Below are 16217 nucleotides of genomic sequence, written 5' to 3'. Positions count from 1 at the left end.
AATAATAAACATAATACAACATATGAAGACTTCAAAAGCCTCTAAGTGCCGTCTGAATTTTTCTTCTAAAATAAGCATTTTTATCAAGCTTGCATGTTTATGTTCAGTTATTTCACTCTAATGGCACTGAAAATGACCTATTGCCATTAAAGTGAAATTACTGAACATAAACATACGAGCTTGATAAAAATGCTCATTTTAGAAGAAAATTTCAAACGGTACTTTTGCATGTGAAGTCTTCATATTATTAATAATGCTATTATTATTTATTTGATCATCATTATTATTGGCGCATGACCTGGCAGTAATGACCACACGAGGGCGTTGTAGCGCAGTGGCGCGCGGGCTCTCCCGTCAGCATGAAACACAGAAGCGCGCAGATCAGAGCAGTTCTGTGCACATGCTTTCTCTCAGCTACTACTTTAACTAACTCACACTAAGCCAAGATGGCGGATTCCGACGGCTGGGGTAAGGATTACTTTCAACATTTTGAGGTTACGTGTATGAGAGAGGGTGTCGGTCACTGTCTTAACCACGACATTATTTTGTTTTTCGAAAGACGCTGACAACTTCGAGGCAAGTGAGCCGATCGTAACTGCCCCCGGGCTGCTCGATAAATGGGAAGGCGAGGACGAGGAGGAAGACGTGAAGGTAACGTGCGAATGACCATGTAATCAAAACTTTATCACTAAAGACCGTTTTAGTGCTTTCAATTCTGTTTTATCGAATGATATGTGGCTAAAGGTATCAGCACTAATATGGCCATTCATGGTGTATTATTTTTAGCCGTTTAGCTAACCTAGAACAGGCCCATTTTATTTAGATTCACCAGCTGTATCCAGTAGTGTGTTCATGATTTTCTAGCACTACTGTGACACTGACAGTTTCTGTGTGTTTACGTCAGCAAACGTGTCAGCTTCCAGTTTTACAGATCTGTTATCTGACAGTTTTTCTTTTAGCAATAATCATCTGCCAGTCCATTATAGATTAATCAAACTAATGTAGTAGCTTTGACAGCACGTCGGCCAGTTTATGTGAGTGTCTGTGTTGAAATTTATTGACTGATATGAATCCAAATTTCATCAGAGAGCAAGCGTGGACCTTCATTAGCAGCGTTTTTTATTTGTGTTGTCGTTCATAAACGTGTTACTAATCATAGTTGTTACTACTTTAGCTTTCAGAGAACCTTTTATGCCGCATTTTATAGTTTCCTAACAAGGAAGACATGCCTGTCACGTTCTTGCTAGTTCCAAATACTTTCTTTTTAATGTTTTGGATGCTTTTATTGTGCGCGTTTGTGTTTTACGTCGTGACCATTGCTGTCATGTGGATGCTGTAATTTTTGCGCCAGGCAGCAGCTGGTTGAGTTCCTGTTGACGTCATGACGCGATTGAGTCATATCGCGTTGACGCGCAAATCTAGAATTCTCTCGCGCGTCATCCTCTTCTCGAACTGAGCTGTGTGCGCGCACACGTGTTATCGACCTTTACTGCGAGTTGTTTTGTTTGAAGCAGTTCTAGAAATGACTCGCTGAGTGAACCTGTTAACTGAGGCCTGAGTTCAAATTGACTTTTCTTCAATGACACAGCCATGGAAAACCTGGGAATGGCAGGGAACTGACATGATTTCTGTGCCTTAAAAAAGTCTTTAAAAAGTCATGGACATTTCTGTAGTTCTAGTTGCTCAGCTCAAATATAAGTCCGCTATAATCAGTTTTGTTTTAAATTAGATAAGCATTGCTACCAAGTTAGCCAGTATTAAGAGAATTTGTTTAACTTGATGTAAGATGGGCTTAAATGTTGTAGTTTTATAACCTTTGGGACTGTAATTATTCTGGCCGAATGAATCAAAAAGACTTGTGCTCTTATTAATTTTATGGTGAAGAAATTATGCTTTATAAATTTCATTATACAGTCAAACCAAAATTTATTCAGACACCTTGAACATTTCATTCATTAATACAGTTTATTCACTATAGTTTAAAAAAAATGGTAATAAAATAGGATCTCAGAGTTAAACTGTCAGAAAAATTCATCTTAAATATGTCAGATGACACTTAAGCAAAACATGGTCAGGTCAAAGTGAATAATTTTTTTGTTCCAAATTTTTTATCAGTTTTACTAGTAGTCCACTGTATGAAGAAATTTTTGGTATAAAATGTCAGTTTATTTTATTTTGCTATCCTCACTTACATAAATGAACTATAGCGTCCTGCACCCACTAGTAAAAATATATCAAAAACATTGAATAATTTTTGGTTTGATTGTACATGTAAGGAGTAATCAAGAGTCAAAGAGTCAATATATTATCCCACTTATTACAGAGCTGCATAACAAACAACTTATTTTATTAGTTTGCATATGGTTTTTGCATATTAGTTTGCATACAGTTTGTCAACTGTATATTTCATTTTGTAGGATAACTGGGATGATGATGAGGAGGACGAGAAGGAGGAAGAGAAGAAATCTGAACAGATAAAAGCTGGTATTGATCTCTGTTGAACTGTCAGATTTCACAATGTAAATGCCGTAGGCTGAACAAACGCATACGTGTAAAACTGGGCATCATGTAGACCTTTTTGGGCTGTTATTTTATTTTATTTATTTATTTGTGTGTGTATTTTATTACTGTATTCTTTAAAGGGATAGTTCCCCCAAAAATGAAAATATTGTCATTATTTACTCACTCTCATGTTGTTCCAAACCTGTATGAGTTTCTTTCTTCTGTTGAACACAAAAGAAGATAATGTTGGTAACCGGACAGTTGATGGTAGCCATTGACATCCATGTGTTGTTTTTTTTTGTTTGTTTGTTTTTTGTTTTTTTCAATCACTATTGTGGTCATTGAATGACTAACTGTTTGATTTACAACATTCTTTAAAAAATCTTCTTTTGTGTTCAACAGAAGAAACTCATACAGGTTTGGAACAACTTGAAGGTGAGTAATTGATGAAAAATTTTAATTTCTGGGTAAACTATCCCTTTAACCCAAGTGGAAAGTACTCTTATTGTTTGCATTACATTTCCTTTAGAGGTGAAACCTCCTGAGAAGAAAAAATTAAGTGATAAAATAAAAGAGAAAGAAATTAAGCAAAAGAAAAAACAAGAGGAGTTGAAAAAGAAGGTATGAACAATATTATTGGTTGTATATTCACTCATTAATGAATTAATCCCTTTATCTCCTGATACTCCTTTATTTTGTACATTTCAAACCGTTTATAACCTTTGTTTTTGAAACTTGGTGGTTTTTGAACTCTGAATAGATAGAAGAATCAGAGATAAGTGAGAGTTTATCACCAGAAGAGCTTTTAGCAGAGAAGCTTCGAGTGAAGAAGCTGCAAGAGGAGGCAGACTTGGAATTGGCCCGTGAGGCATTTGGTAAGAAATGGGTTATTTGCATGACACTTAATTTGAAAAATATGCAGTGCCTATATTGTATATGTAACGGTTAATCATTGAACAAACTTTCTGATTTCAGGTGTTGATCCTGCTGCTGCAAATGCCTCTACTACTGTAATCACAACAAACAATGCCTCTGGAATTGAAGCCATGTGCCCCTCATCCAAAGATGACTTTGTTGCATTTGAAAAATTACTGAAAGACAAGATAACACAGTTTGAAAAATCAGTGCATTATTCCAGCTTTTTGGAGTCACTCTTTCGAGAGCTTTGTATTTCATGTAAGTGCAGAATAGTATTTTGAGTTGGATGTGTATAATTATCATCTTTTTTTATTCTAAAAGATTGGATGTTTGTGGCAAGGAATTTCTGATATTTCCCCAGCTGTGTAGATTATATAGTGGGTTGCGTACACATAAAACCATGCAAACTGTCTGAATGCTAATCATTGTGTTCTTCTCCCTCTCTCTCTCCCTCTCTCTCTCTCTCTTTCTCTTTGTGTGTGTGTAGTGGAAGTAGATGACCTGAAGAAAATAAGTACTTCTTTGTCTGTTCTGCTCAGTGAAAAACAAAAGCAAGAAAAGGTGAGTTTAATGATTTACTGTTTTTAATCTTGTGTACTCTGTTTTGGAGGACCTTCAATTGAGGATGAAATTCACATCCACACACATTTGTTTTTATAATTCTGTATTGTTCATTATGATCGTAATATCAATAGAAAAGTACTCAATCTTAATTTGTTGCTGTTGCATTATTTACAGGAAAAGAAGGCAAATAAGAAAAAGAAGAAAGGTGTACTCCCTGGTGGAGGATTGAAAGCAAAACTGAAAGATGACTTTGCTGATTATGGTGAATTTGACGGTGGCTACGGCAATGACTACGATGACTTCATGTGACGAAGGTTCATCGCCCCCTTTCCTATTCCCTCTGTGCCCAGACGCCCCTGGAGACATGCAACATGTACCCGTTCATGCTACTCAGTGCCATCTTGAACACTGAACAATGTGTCAATCCTTTACTTCGTTCCAGTGGTGACAGACTCCTCATAAAGCTGCTATCAGCCCATTGCACCCCAGCGGCAAATGGGGAAAGGCAAATTTACTCAGATGGCCTTGAATATTTTTCAAAAACGTATTGTATGATGTGGGACATTTTTGATGGAGGCATTTCCTTTGATTGGCCTAAATAAGAATTTCAATGCCTTATAGAAAACATTGTAGAAAATCTCTTTTGTTTTCATTAAAAATGGCTTATGTTTTTAAAGCTGTGCAATTTCAGTTACACAAAAGTAAAAGTGATGCTCTATGCAAATTAATTTCTTCATAGGACATCCTTATTGAAAGTGTGGTTGTACTTTTCTTGCATATTTATACACAATTGGAAAAGGTATAAGTTTTCCAAACGTGAATCATAGTGTAAATCAGCATTTGAAATCAAAATCGGATGTTTGTCAGTGCTCGGAGTCGACACTAGTACTGCATATACTGCTAAGACTTACAAGTTGGTCATCACATTTTTGTTTTGTTTTTTTCTTTAAGACTGTTCATAACTCTTTTAAGTCAGTTACATTAGATTGGTCTAATTTGAAACCAAAAAGTAAGACTGATTGCCCCTTGACTAATTGCTACTTGGTCATACTAATTCTTAAGTTACAATGGCTATGTTTATGCTTCTGGCCCTAGAGGTGGTACACTGATTAAATGAAGGGATGGAAAAATGGAAGTAAAACAACCGAAACCAAGCCTTATGTTGAATCTGTTGAATTATGACCTTGCCTTCATATGAATGCAGAATAGCTGTGCAGTTTTGTTTTTCCACCAAAGTATATTTTAAATTAGCTCAGTATTGCTACACGCTTGACCAGCTGATTAATGATTGTCATATTAACAGCAATATTGAATATTTCTGCTAATACGAGAATATAAATTGTAATCACTAGCTGAAGCAAACAGGTGTTGTGTTTGTTTGACCCATTGTTACTATACAATATAGCTTCTACAGGTATGTAGTAAAATGAAATGAAAATGAAACTTTATCAGCAAAAATGTTTATAAGAAAACAGCTTTTCTTACAAATTGTAAAAAAAATGGGCAGCAACAATACAAAGACTGAAAGGTATAGTTTTTTTTTTTTTTTTTAAGAATAATAAAATCATTGATATAAAGGAATCACTATTTTTGTGAGGGGTTTGGACAACTTCAGAGTTTTTCTAATTAATTGAGTGATAAAGGGCATACATGTTTAGGTGGAGATGTTACATTCAACTGCTTTGTCTCTGATTCTCTGAAGTATGCAATAAATATTCGACTATTTACAATTTCAAGTAGTAAAATATTTACCACAGTACAAGTGAATAGAAAATCTGTAAATGAAAAATTACATGAAGCACACATTCCTCTGGAGTTGCTAAGTTTAAATTTTTTTTTGTTATTTTAGTTTTTTTTTATTTTAGGCTTTTAATAGGTGAAATTATTAAAAAATAATTTGTTAAAAAAAAAATTATCCACTCTAATACGAATTTGCTTTGCAATTCATAAAATCTGTAATATTGTTTGCCAGTTGATGTGATCAGCAAACCTAAATTACTAAATTAAGTAATATGAAAAGACTTTGCCCCAGCCTTGATCAAATATGTCTGTTATTTTCTTATTGCTATCATGTTTGAAAATGGCTTAAATCCAGTAACTCTCATAAGAGCAGCCCCCATAGAGAATGGGTCTGTCTTGTCTCATGTAGAGTTTTTAAGTTCTTGGAATATCAACCAACAAGCTGGGCACGTGTATAGGAATTACGAGTACTCCTCCTCTTACTGCTGCGAGGTGATGTTGAGCCGCCTCTCTGCCTCCGATTTCCTCTTCCTGGCCGTGCACTTCCAGCTGTGGCCTGACCCAGTGAGTTCTGCATCTGCTGGAACATACTCTGCCTAGTGACCTCTTTAGCACCACAGGTGAATGTTAATGCCACACCTTCATTGCTCTTCATGACTCGAGAGGTGCCATCTGATGTACCATCAAAACAACGGCCAAGCGCAATTTCTTTTGCCGTCCTGGGGTCTTGGTCAGTCACTGTATAGATACCATAGTTGTGGCCCAGAGGGTCCAGAGGTGCAAGCATGGTGAACTCATTTGTGTCATTGTTGACAGCCAGTGGAAGGTGATTTACCAAGTATTCCTGTAGCATGCTGTTTACACTGTCTCGCTTGCAGCTGCCCTGAGGCATTACCTTCACAAGGGTCCGATCCACTCTGTCTTGATCATAGAGCATCCCACTGCACTTAAACTCCAGACACACAGCTGAAACAGTTGACTGATCCATGTCCCGGATGCTTCTGGTGTCACGGATGCCATATAGTTGGCCAACGGTTTTTGGATGGGTACCTCCCATATTGCGAGAACGAACGTTGATCTCATGGGCACTATTGAGTCTTACTTTAATGTAGCAGGCCCTGTATTCCATAGGCTTTGGCCACCAACTCAAGTAGTCTTCAGTCCAGCTCATGGGATCGTCCTCATTGAAAGGCACTGTGTTATAATCATACCGATCTCCTTCAACTCTCGAGAAACGGAAGTGAGCTGCACTGAATGGAGCTTCCTCACACTCTTTAAGCTTTTCAAATGGGTAAACTGGACCATTGGCCTCCTCGGCTGCGTTTGACCGAGGTTTGGCCACGTTCATACTGAATGCTGTCTTTTTTATTCTGGGATCATCGTGGTCTGTGCGTCTGTAGTTAAGTTTATTCAAATAGGGTTGCGGGACGCCAACAATGTTAGGATTCAACTTAGGAGAGGATGCTACTGCCTCTAGCTCTTCTCCCCCAAGGTTGGCCATGACGTAGGCAGAATATGCATCTGCTTTCTGTTCATCACAGAAGGCTGGAAGGCACGCACCATTTGGGCCAGTGATGACGCTGTCAAATCTACCCCAAGCCCGAGGGTTGGTTGAAAACCCTGGTGTGGGCTCCATATTTATTAAAGTCGTCACAACTCCTTCGATTTGCTCACTTGGCATGTACCGTTCGCTACGGAAAGCCCGCACTTTCACATAACATCTCCTGTTCTCAGGTACATCCAAGTTAAACAGCCGCCGCTCACGGATTTCCATGTTACCTATGAGGAAGGTCCTCTCCTCTCTTTTCCCCCGTTGCTTCTTCTCAGCATGGAACTGGCCCTCCTCTTCCCACAAACCTGTATCAGGATTAAGAGACCATAATTTCATGGTCTTCAAGTGCTCAGGCATCTTTACTTGTGCTGCATCGAGACGCACTTTCACCTCTCCGGCATTGAGCGACTCGCCTCCTTCTTCGTCCCTGAAGTCCACTGAGAACATTCCATAGGTCCTCAAGGGCAGAGTGTCACCTTCATCGCCAATGAAGTTGAGATCACTTTGGGCAGCCGCTGCTGTTGATAAATCCCTGGGATCGAGGAAAGTCACGCTGGCTTTGACATTTCCCATGAACACCTCTCCATTTTCTTTATAGAACGCATTGGGTGGGATTTCAATCTCAGCAATGGGATCCTGGCCTTCTACCTCACCAAGATCTAGCTTGTTAGTTTCTCTTGAGCTAATTGTAACAGCAGGCTTTTTCCTCAACAGCTTGATCTCATGGAACACAGCTCCACCTTTAGGATTGAATGGTAAAACTTTTGTGGTGTTCACGAACTTCTGCATGTTGTCCACAAATGTGAGGACCAGACGCTTTGTGTTTGTTGGTACCTGGATTGAGAATGTGCCTTTGTATCCAGTTCGACTTACTCTTGTGCCATCCATGTAGATGTATCCAAACCTCATGGGTTCATCAGTGTCTGCTGCAATAGCACGTCCACGAACAATAGCTTTTGTCTCCACACATGTTTTGCAACCACATTGAGTTACTACCATGATAGGCAACTGATATCCCTGACATATAATCTCTTTCTCCTCCATGTTTGAAACTCCACAGCAGTAGGAAACTGAGTCTTTGCATCTGATGCCGTTATCCAGCTTCCCTGTGCATGTGGAGGTTGGGCATCTCCCCACATCGTAGTAGAAAGAGTTGGTCTCGTTTTGAAAGCAGTCATGTGGTAGACGGATCAGGTGGGAATCAGGCTTAGGGTTGCATGATGGCGCTTTTTGACCTTAACACAGAAATAGATAGAAAACAGATAAATACCAAACTGAGATCACAGTATTTGTAAAGTATTTTGATAGATATAGTTTAGGTTAATATAAAATATGTAGGCCTATAGTTAAAGTAGGATATAAGGGCACACCAATAACCGTGAGGGTGGCTGGTTTGGATTTGATGGCACCGTTCTCATTACTGGCTCTGCAGTAGTATTCTCCAATATGGTCCAAACTGAGATTCCTCAAAACCAGTGTCTCGTCATACTGATACTGACTCCTGTCCAGCAGAGTGCCATTGTGGAACCTAAAGATTTACAACAGTGATTAACATTCAGGATAACTGATTCACATTCAGGATTACTGTTGCCATGGGGTGGGGACCCCATGGTTTGTATGACTTGGTTTGTGTGAACTGTCCTCATATAGACCTGTCATATTAATTTGAAGGCACATAAGACATGAGGGCTTTGACTTTAGATACTAGATGCTCTTTGTGATTCTCTACTTTGTCATTTAATGCCATCTGCTAACATGTTTTTATTAATACGTACATCCTTGTATTCTGCTGAAATTCTATAGTAAACATCAATTCTTACCATTCATACTGGCTTGGTTCAGGTGTCCCATCGACCTTACAACAGAAGGCAGCTGTCTGACCTTCCCTTCTGGCCTTGTTCTCAGGGTTTTTTAGCACATACAGTTTTTCTGAGGAACACAGGGATATTGTGTTACAAATATTGATCTTGTACATCCATTTCTGTTATGTATTCTACTTTGTTGTTGCAAATTCTGCAGAATTTTCACCAAGACAATGTTATATAGCTAGCTAACATGGATGAGGTTTTGTCTAAATAGCAACAAAGAGTTGTGATCATCTTGAAAGCATCAGCATCAATGTGTTAAACTACAACCCAATCAGTAATGTTTTACATTATATGCCATTGTTTTCCTTAAGAGTTACATTTTTGCCATTGAGTTACATAATAGCAGAATATATATATATATATATAGAGAGAGAGAGAGAGAGAGAGAGAGAGAGATTCAGCTATATATATATATATATATATATAAGGAGAAATTATTTTAGTAGGGAAAAATAAATAAAATAAAACAACATTTACAAAAATTCTAACACAAAATTGATCATTCTTTTGTGGTGGGGGCCAGTGAAAATGTTGTTAAGACATGGATTGATTTTAACATTTAAATAGCTCTTGAAATGTCTTCTTAAGGTAGTATCTAATGCTAATACAGAATAGATTACATGCATTCAAGGTCATTAAAAGAATCATTACTTGCTCTCTCTAGCTTTAAAATGAGGACAGAAGTGCGTTCGGTGCTTGGTGGCACGGTGACTTGTTGTGGAGCGTGATTATTCAGCTTAATCATCAGAGTAGTGTTGCCATCAGGGCAGATTCCAGGGACCAGAAAGTGCCCATTGTGATCAGTAACAGTGAGGAGTTTGGGCCTGGAACCAGCATGGAGAATGGCAGCTCCAGGTGCAGGGAGACCCCCCGCACTACGGACTGATCCTAAAACTGTATGATCCTGGCAATTGCAGCCATCACACTCATCATTTACCTTGCCCATCACACACTGCAGTTCACAGCCTAGGGAAGAAAAGGAGAAAGAGATTTTTTTTAATCAAATGGAAAGATGACAATAAAGATTAGCTAAAGTCTAATTGACAAGAAAATTATCATTTTTAATCTTTAGGAAACTGAATAAATGCATTACGTGGACAAGGTGGGCCTTGACATGACCTAGCCTCGAGAGCTTGGCCATTGCATTGCTTGGAATTGGATTTGCAGCTTCTAGAGCGATGCTGTGTTGCCACCTGATTGCACTGGGCTGGACACACAGTCCACTCTGACCATGGACCCCATATCAGTTCTTCATTATCTGAAACAATGTCTGAATGGAGAGAGAGATTCTGCTAAATATAAATTAATTTACTTTGTGCTTTATATGAAGTCATCACCTGATAAAAACTGCACTGTTAATTCATGGTAAACTCATAATAATAGAATAAAATTATTTCTGCAGCATCATCAATAAATCCACCTGTTCTATATTTAATTTGCATAATAAACCATCATTATCAGGGAAAATGTGCACAATAAAACTGAGCTTTGAACATTATATATTTACAATGATTGTTAGAAGCATTATTATTGTCTTTAAAGAACCACGCAGTACGTTGCAGGGAATAGTTTTGCCACATTTACTTACTTTTTGGACATAGAAAGCGTACGGCATAGTTTGAGCAGTTCCTCCCAACAGGCTGTTCATCATTGACACACCAGAACCCTAAAGCTGGGTCAGCATGTACTCTTTCCCCAGTGTTGCGAGCTGGGATCCATTCGGTAGTGCGTGCCTCTAGAGCTCGAGGAACCTCACACACACGCGCTTGATAATAAAAACGAATGGCATTCAGCTTCTCATAGTCTCCTTTTCCTCCAGGGTGATCTACATTGAACCATGTGGTCCACTCGTAATTATCTGAGGAAAAGGAAAGTTTTGTATGGCTTTAAAGATCAGTTTGGATTGCCTTTTGAAATATATTTTACTGGTTATGTATTGTCAGAAACATACAAACCTACCTTCATTATGGTACACAGCTGGGTTTGGTCTCCATGATGTCCCCATGATGCTTCCCCATGTCCCTAATAAGGAAACAAAAGCTTTATTTCTTGAAATCTTAGCATAGTATTTCAGTTTTCTACATTGTTCTATACATTTTACAATGATGCATCCCAGTGATGGGGTTAACTTGCTTTTGATGTGGTAAAAAAAAAGTATATTTAATCAAGGCTTATTGTTATGTGCCTAACTAATGGAAGTTCAATTTTATTTCTTGTTTTTTTTCTTGATTTATCCCCTTTCAGATTAAGATTCCCTTTCCCTTATCCTTACAGAGTACAACAGAGATTTCCGCTAGTGGTTCACACACAGAGTAGAACCAATCGCTAGCAGGTGGCTTTCTGCTGCTGGCTCGCAAAACACCTCAGCTTCTGGATATACTGGGACACTAAAACAATGTTGCCTTTCCTTCGGTAATGGGTTTGCTAAAGAGAGGTTTGGGGGTTGGGGTATTGGAAGAGTCATGTTTCTAAGAGCCAGCTGTCAATATCCTTTTGAAATCTTTCAGCTTCAACCATGAGCAATGATGTGTCAGATGACTGCATTCACAATAACTCAGAATTAGCAATTAAGTTTGAATTTTGCTGATTCAAATGACGTTCACAGGAGTTGTGGCCAAACAAACCTTGAGATAAAGTGCCTGTAATTTCTAACAGAAACAGAAGAAAGGTCCATGTTGAGAGGCAGCCCATCCTGGCTCCCTGCTGATGACCTCCGACCTCTGGTAAAGACTCTCACACACAACTCCAACACTAAGAATAGTCCAGACACAGGTCCTGTGCCAATCAGATATAAATATAAAGGTGATTAGTAAATTGCACCAAAGTAAATGGACCACAGTGTTTTCATTTCAGTAATGCATACAGGAAACTCCCATGTATCTTTTTTTCAGCTGATTATGAACTCATTTCAGCCTTTCCAGATTCTAACTGACCAAGAAGAATTCTAAAATGAGTGTACTTAAAAACATTCCATTTTACAGAAGCAACTGAAAGACTTTAGACAGGATGAATATTACAGTGGAGTTCATGAATGCTCCTGCTGAAAGAAAGACAAGCTGCATAGAAAGAGCATTAAGTACTTAGATTTTTAGCTGCTCTCAAATATCACATCTGTGAGAGCCATCACTGTGTGTCAAGGGAATGCACAACTGTTTTTACATCCTGCCAGAAAGCTCAGACCTAACTACACATTCCATATGCACACAGAAAAAATAACAACAATATTTCAGTGCAATCAATTTTAACAGTTTCTCTCTGTATTAGCATTTGTTACGACTTTAAAAGACTAGACACAATGCAACAAAATGACTACAAAATGCAACATTTTGTTTTAATGCCACAATGAGACTATAAACTCTCAGAAAAAAGATGCAAAAGCTATCACTGGGGCAGTACCATTTCAAAAGGTAGGCTATACCTTTGTACCCCTAAAGAGTACGTATTAATTCCCAAATGGTACATATTAGTACATAAAGTGTACATATTAACACCCAAATGATACATATTATTACCTAAATGGTGCATATTTGTATACAGTTTTTGTACCTTTTTTTTTCTGATAGTGCACAGTACTACAAACTGATATACAGATAAAAAATCATTTGTACATACAAAAAAGTTAGCAAAACATCCAAATTCATGACTGAACCGATAATTTTTCTCAAAAATCCATATGACCAGTAAAACAAAATCTACAAGTGAGGAAAGCATTAATGTCCAAATCCTCAAAATGTGGTTACAGAAATGAAATCTGAATAGCTGAGAAAATGATACCTTACCAAAGCAAATGTCTCTCTGTGAAATGGAAAGCTTTTGTACTCCTGCTTGTTTCTGTGATGTACTTACAGAGCAGTTGCTTAATAGTTGGAGTGCGAAGGCGAGAGAGAGTGAATGTGAAATCCAGGTCTGTGTTCAGTACTTATATAGCTCAGCCCTGAGCCATAGAGTCGGCTCTCTGCCATGAAATAACAACATGGGTTCAGCACCATCTACTGCTCCTGTACAGTAGAGTAAAGGGCTGGATTTCACAGTCAGGGCTGTCCTAGAACAATGTTCTCCAAGAAATAAAAGAGTCTCTATTGATATATGTCAGTTTTTTTAGTCCTAGTAGCAGAAAGTTTATCCTCTGACAAAGTATTCAGATAAGGTTGTAAGTAGACAGAGACAAAAACACACAGACACACACATACACAAAGTGTTTTTCCCCATAATGATTCACAGTTGTGTCAGCACTGTGGTGAGATATTCAGCGCTGGGAGTATGTTTTTAGTTATGCAACATTCACAAGAAAGCCATTCAAGAATGACATCCATGTATTTCAAACACATGAAAGCCATTACATGACTCTTTCTGATAGACATTAGCATGCTCTTTCCCATCTGTCCATCTGAATGTGTTGATAAACAATATGAGTGATTTGTAACACTGAAGAGCCAACAGCAATACACTGTGGCTTTTCAGTCATGATGTCAGATTCTGCAGAACAAATCCACTATATCAGCAGAACATACAATTGTGTGATTGTAAACTGTATCAAGTAACAGACTATAGGGTCAATGGGAAGTCAGAGCAAATTAGGCCTACAATATAGCAATATGGAAGACATCAAGCACCTCTTGCCTCAATGCTTTTTAAGATTTCACATTCATATGTCTCACCTACTTAAATGAAATCAGTGCAGCAGCAAACTTCAAACAGAACAATCGACAAGTTCGTATGGTTCAAAACAATTAGTTTCAGTCCACTGGCCCTGTTGAAATTCAGTATTTAATAACTGAGTTTTAAATGTCAAATTTACTCTCTAAATACACAAATACTCATATATGTACATGATACTAATTCAAAGCAATTATTGTATATTGACTTTAAAATATATCACAGAATGGACAGTCATTTTAAGTCAGACAGTCGGACAATCATAATTTAGTCTCATAATATAAAGCCATTTTAACTTATGGTTTCAAAATCCAAAGGTCATTTGTTTGTTTTTTTTCTTTTCTTTCTTTTTAAAAAAAAAAAAAAACTATCTTTATTATCTAGGGTATAATTGGATGCACGAATGTTTGTGATGCCGTTGCCATGCTGGCTTAGTTGTTTGAATTAAGAAACACCAGATGTTCTGAGACAGAGCATATTCTAAAAAATATGCTCATAAACTTAACAATGAATAGCTCTGTATGTATCTCTGCAATTCAAATGACCTTCATTACCTTGTCTCAGTGGTCTTTTATTTTTCTCTGTCTGAAGAATTATTCCATTATTAGCATTTGTTTAAGCCATTTCACTTGAGCAATAGTGCTAGAGCTGTTTTAATGCTGTGATTCAGCTACAGATAATCACAAGCAGGTTAATATTCAGCATGGTTGTGAAACTGGACGGAACACAAAAAATGGCTGAAATCCATTTTCGACTTCCTGATACATAATGGCTAAATGCAAACAGAGGCATGTGGTAGACAATTCCATTTTCACAGGCAACGTTTGAGCCCAGCATGCATGAATGGAAAAGTAGACAACACCAATAAAATCTTACCTCAGGTTTTCTGGACACTAAATGTCGCATGAATGTCCTGTGTTGAGGCAATTTGTGAGAGTGTGAGGTCATTAGAACAGTATAAAGACGGGAAGTAGTTAGAGTCCCAGCTGAGATGCAAGTGTTCATGAAGGTAAATTCAGTAACATTGGAGACACTATAATGAATTTTAGGGTTAGTGGTTCTTGTTGTACCCTAAGAAGAGCACAGATGGTGCCAGATGTGAATTGAAAGATTACCATGTATATGGTACTATAAGATGGTACTACCCATGTTTATGTATAAAACAAACAAACAAACAAACAAAAACATGGAATTTGTTAATTAACAACACATACTGTACAGTACAGCTCTTCTCATCAGCAGCAGTTTAAAAACTGTACTGCACTGTAATCTTCTGTGAGGTTTCTTTATGAGGCCATTTAAAGTGGACTTCTGCTCTTCAAAGCAACTTATTTCTCTCTAATTGAGCAGGACAGGACCTGTAGGGTGGGCTCACAGAGACAAACTGGAAAGACAAACAAAAACAGACAAACACACAGGGTTTGCCAGTTGCCTAGCAACAGGCGAAGACTCAAGACAAGTAATGGCACACGTCAATACCACAGTAAGGAACACGTGGGTTGCAGGTGTCTAGTGTTTTGAAAAGTGACATGGGTCCCTCTACTAATTTCAATTCAAAAGAGGGTTGGTAAAACTGTGACCTTGAGCATTTAAAGAACCCTCTCTTGAGTCTGGACTTTCTCAAAGCTTCTATTGTAACAGTTCTGGTCAAAAGTCTGGTCATTTGTGTTGTGAAAAGTCTATGTTCCAGACATTTTATTGTGGCCATCCTGGCAAAACTAATCTTGACCAGCAGATACAAGTGATGGTTAAACTCAGTGGATCTGAATCCAAACCGAATCATATGGGACTGGGGTTCTTGAGGAAGCTTGACTTAATGACTCCACCAGTGAAAGTATGCAGAGCAGCTTCTGGTAGGGTCATTAAGGGGCCTGGACCCCAGGAAGAACACATTAACCTCTTTCCTCTTGCCTTTCAGAATGATGCACACATTCCCTGAAGTGGCTAAAACCTTTACACATGATTCACTCTGAGAGCAAAATCAGAGTGGGTTGAGCCTGTGGATCAAGAACACATGCAACAAATCTGTTGGACGTTGTCTTGGGTCTTTCTTCTCTATTTCAGATGAGTAGGGCTAGTATTTAAGTTTTGTTCCAGATTTGCTTGGGAGTGTATGAAATATTCCAAAGATCAGACACATAGCCATATAAACATTTAAAAGACATGTTCAACATTTACACACAAGCACATGACCTGAGGCAAAAGCAGTGAGCGTTTTTAGCATGAAGCTGCCCTGCGGCTGTAAAACACAAAGACATGCAGTATGGTCCATGAGAGTGAAAACATGTGGCAGACCTGCAAGATGGATGAGATGTGCTTAGACCATTCAGAGGAGATGAAATCTTCCAACTTTCTAACATCCATTTGTTCATTCTGACTCTACCTTTCACCCTCAAAAGTTGAAAAAGGCTAAACTT

At 38.2% G+C, this 16217-nt stretch overlaps 2 protein-coding genes across 4 annotated transcripts; one reads left to right on the top strand and one right to left on the bottom strand.

Moving 5' to 3' along the window:
* The first annotated feature begins 336 nt into the window (after positions 1 to 336).
* On the top strand, positions 337 to 5227 carry eif3jb (eukaryotic translation initiation factor 3, subunit Jb). 2 transcript variants are annotated; one of them, XM_067399491.1, is made up of 9 exons: positions 337 to 468; positions 560 to 651; positions 2418 to 2484; positions 2905 to 2937; positions 3032 to 3123; positions 3263 to 3377; positions 3478 to 3678; positions 3908 to 3981; positions 4159 to 5227. In XM_067399491.1, the coding sequence occupies exons 1-9, from the start codon at positions 447 to 449 to the stop codon at positions 4291 to 4293; spliced, it is 831 nt and encodes a 276-aa protein (XP_067255592.1). In that variant the 5' UTR covers positions 337 to 446; the 3' UTR covers positions 4294 to 5227. The 2 variants fall into 2 exon arrangements, with proteins under 2 accessions (XP_067255592.1, XP_067255593.1); XM_067399492.1 differs by lacking the exon at positions 2905 to 2937.
* A 182-nt stretch (positions 5228 to 5409) lies between these two features.
* Positions 5410 to 13185, bottom strand: cilp (cartilage intermediate layer protein, nucleotide pyrophosphohydrolase). Of its 2 annotated transcripts, none has more exons than XM_067399486.1 (9): positions 12991 to 13185; positions 11769 to 11919; positions 11104 to 11166; positions 10733 to 11002; positions 10238 to 10414; positions 9796 to 10110; positions 9097 to 9205; positions 8647 to 8804; positions 5410 to 8511 (listed from the first exon to the last, which is right to left on the bottom strand). In XM_067399486.1, the coding sequence occupies exons 2-9, from the start codon at positions 11833 to 11835 to the stop codon at positions 6155 to 6157; spliced, it is 3516 nt and encodes a 1171-aa protein (XP_067255587.1). In that variant the 5' UTR covers positions 11836 to 11919; positions 12991 to 13185; the 3' UTR covers positions 5410 to 6154. The 2 variants fall into 2 exon arrangements, with proteins under 2 accessions (XP_067255587.1, XP_067255586.1); XM_067399485.1 differs by having other exon boundaries at positions 12924 to 13044.
* Positions 13186 to 16217: the final 3032 nt, after the last annotated feature.

Source organism: Chanodichthys erythropterus, chromosome 11 (assembly GCF_024489055.1).
Source record: "Chanodichthys erythropterus isolate Z2021 chromosome 11, ASM2448905v1, whole genome shotgun sequence".
In the NCBI taxonomy this organism is placed as follows: Eukaryota; Metazoa; Chordata; class Actinopteri; order Cypriniformes; family Xenocyprididae; genus Chanodichthys; species Chanodichthys erythropterus.
The sequence above is the reverse complement of the archived record's forward strand: the minus strand, read 5'-3'. Positions and strand labels throughout refer to the sequence as shown.

Excerpts from the sequence above, each read along its gene's own strand:
- eif3jb (XM_067399491.1), top strand. The coding sequence starts at position 447 with ATGGCGGATTCCGACGGCTGGG. Across the intron at positions 2,485-2,904 it reads ATCTGAACAGATAAAAGCTG|AAGAAACTCATACAGGTTTG; the intron begins GTATTGATCTCT and ends TGTGTTCAACAG. Across the intron at positions 2,938-3,031 it reads AGGTTTGGAACAACTTGAAG|AGGTGAAACCTCCTGAGAAG; the intron begins GTGAGTAATTGA and ends CATTTCCTTTAG.
- cilp (XM_067399486.1), bottom strand. The coding sequence starts at position 11,835 with ATGGGCTGCCTCTCAACATGGACCTTTCTTCTGTTTCTGTTAGAAATT. Across the intron at positions 11,003-11,103 it reads AGCTGTGTACCATAATGAAG|ATAATTACGAGTGGACCACA; the intron begins GTAGGTTTGTAT and ends CCTTTTCCTCAG. Across the intron at positions 9,206-9,795 it reads TTTAAAGCTAGAGAGAGCAA|AAAAACTGTATGTGCTAAAA; the intron begins GTAATGATTCTT and ends TGTGTTCCTCAG.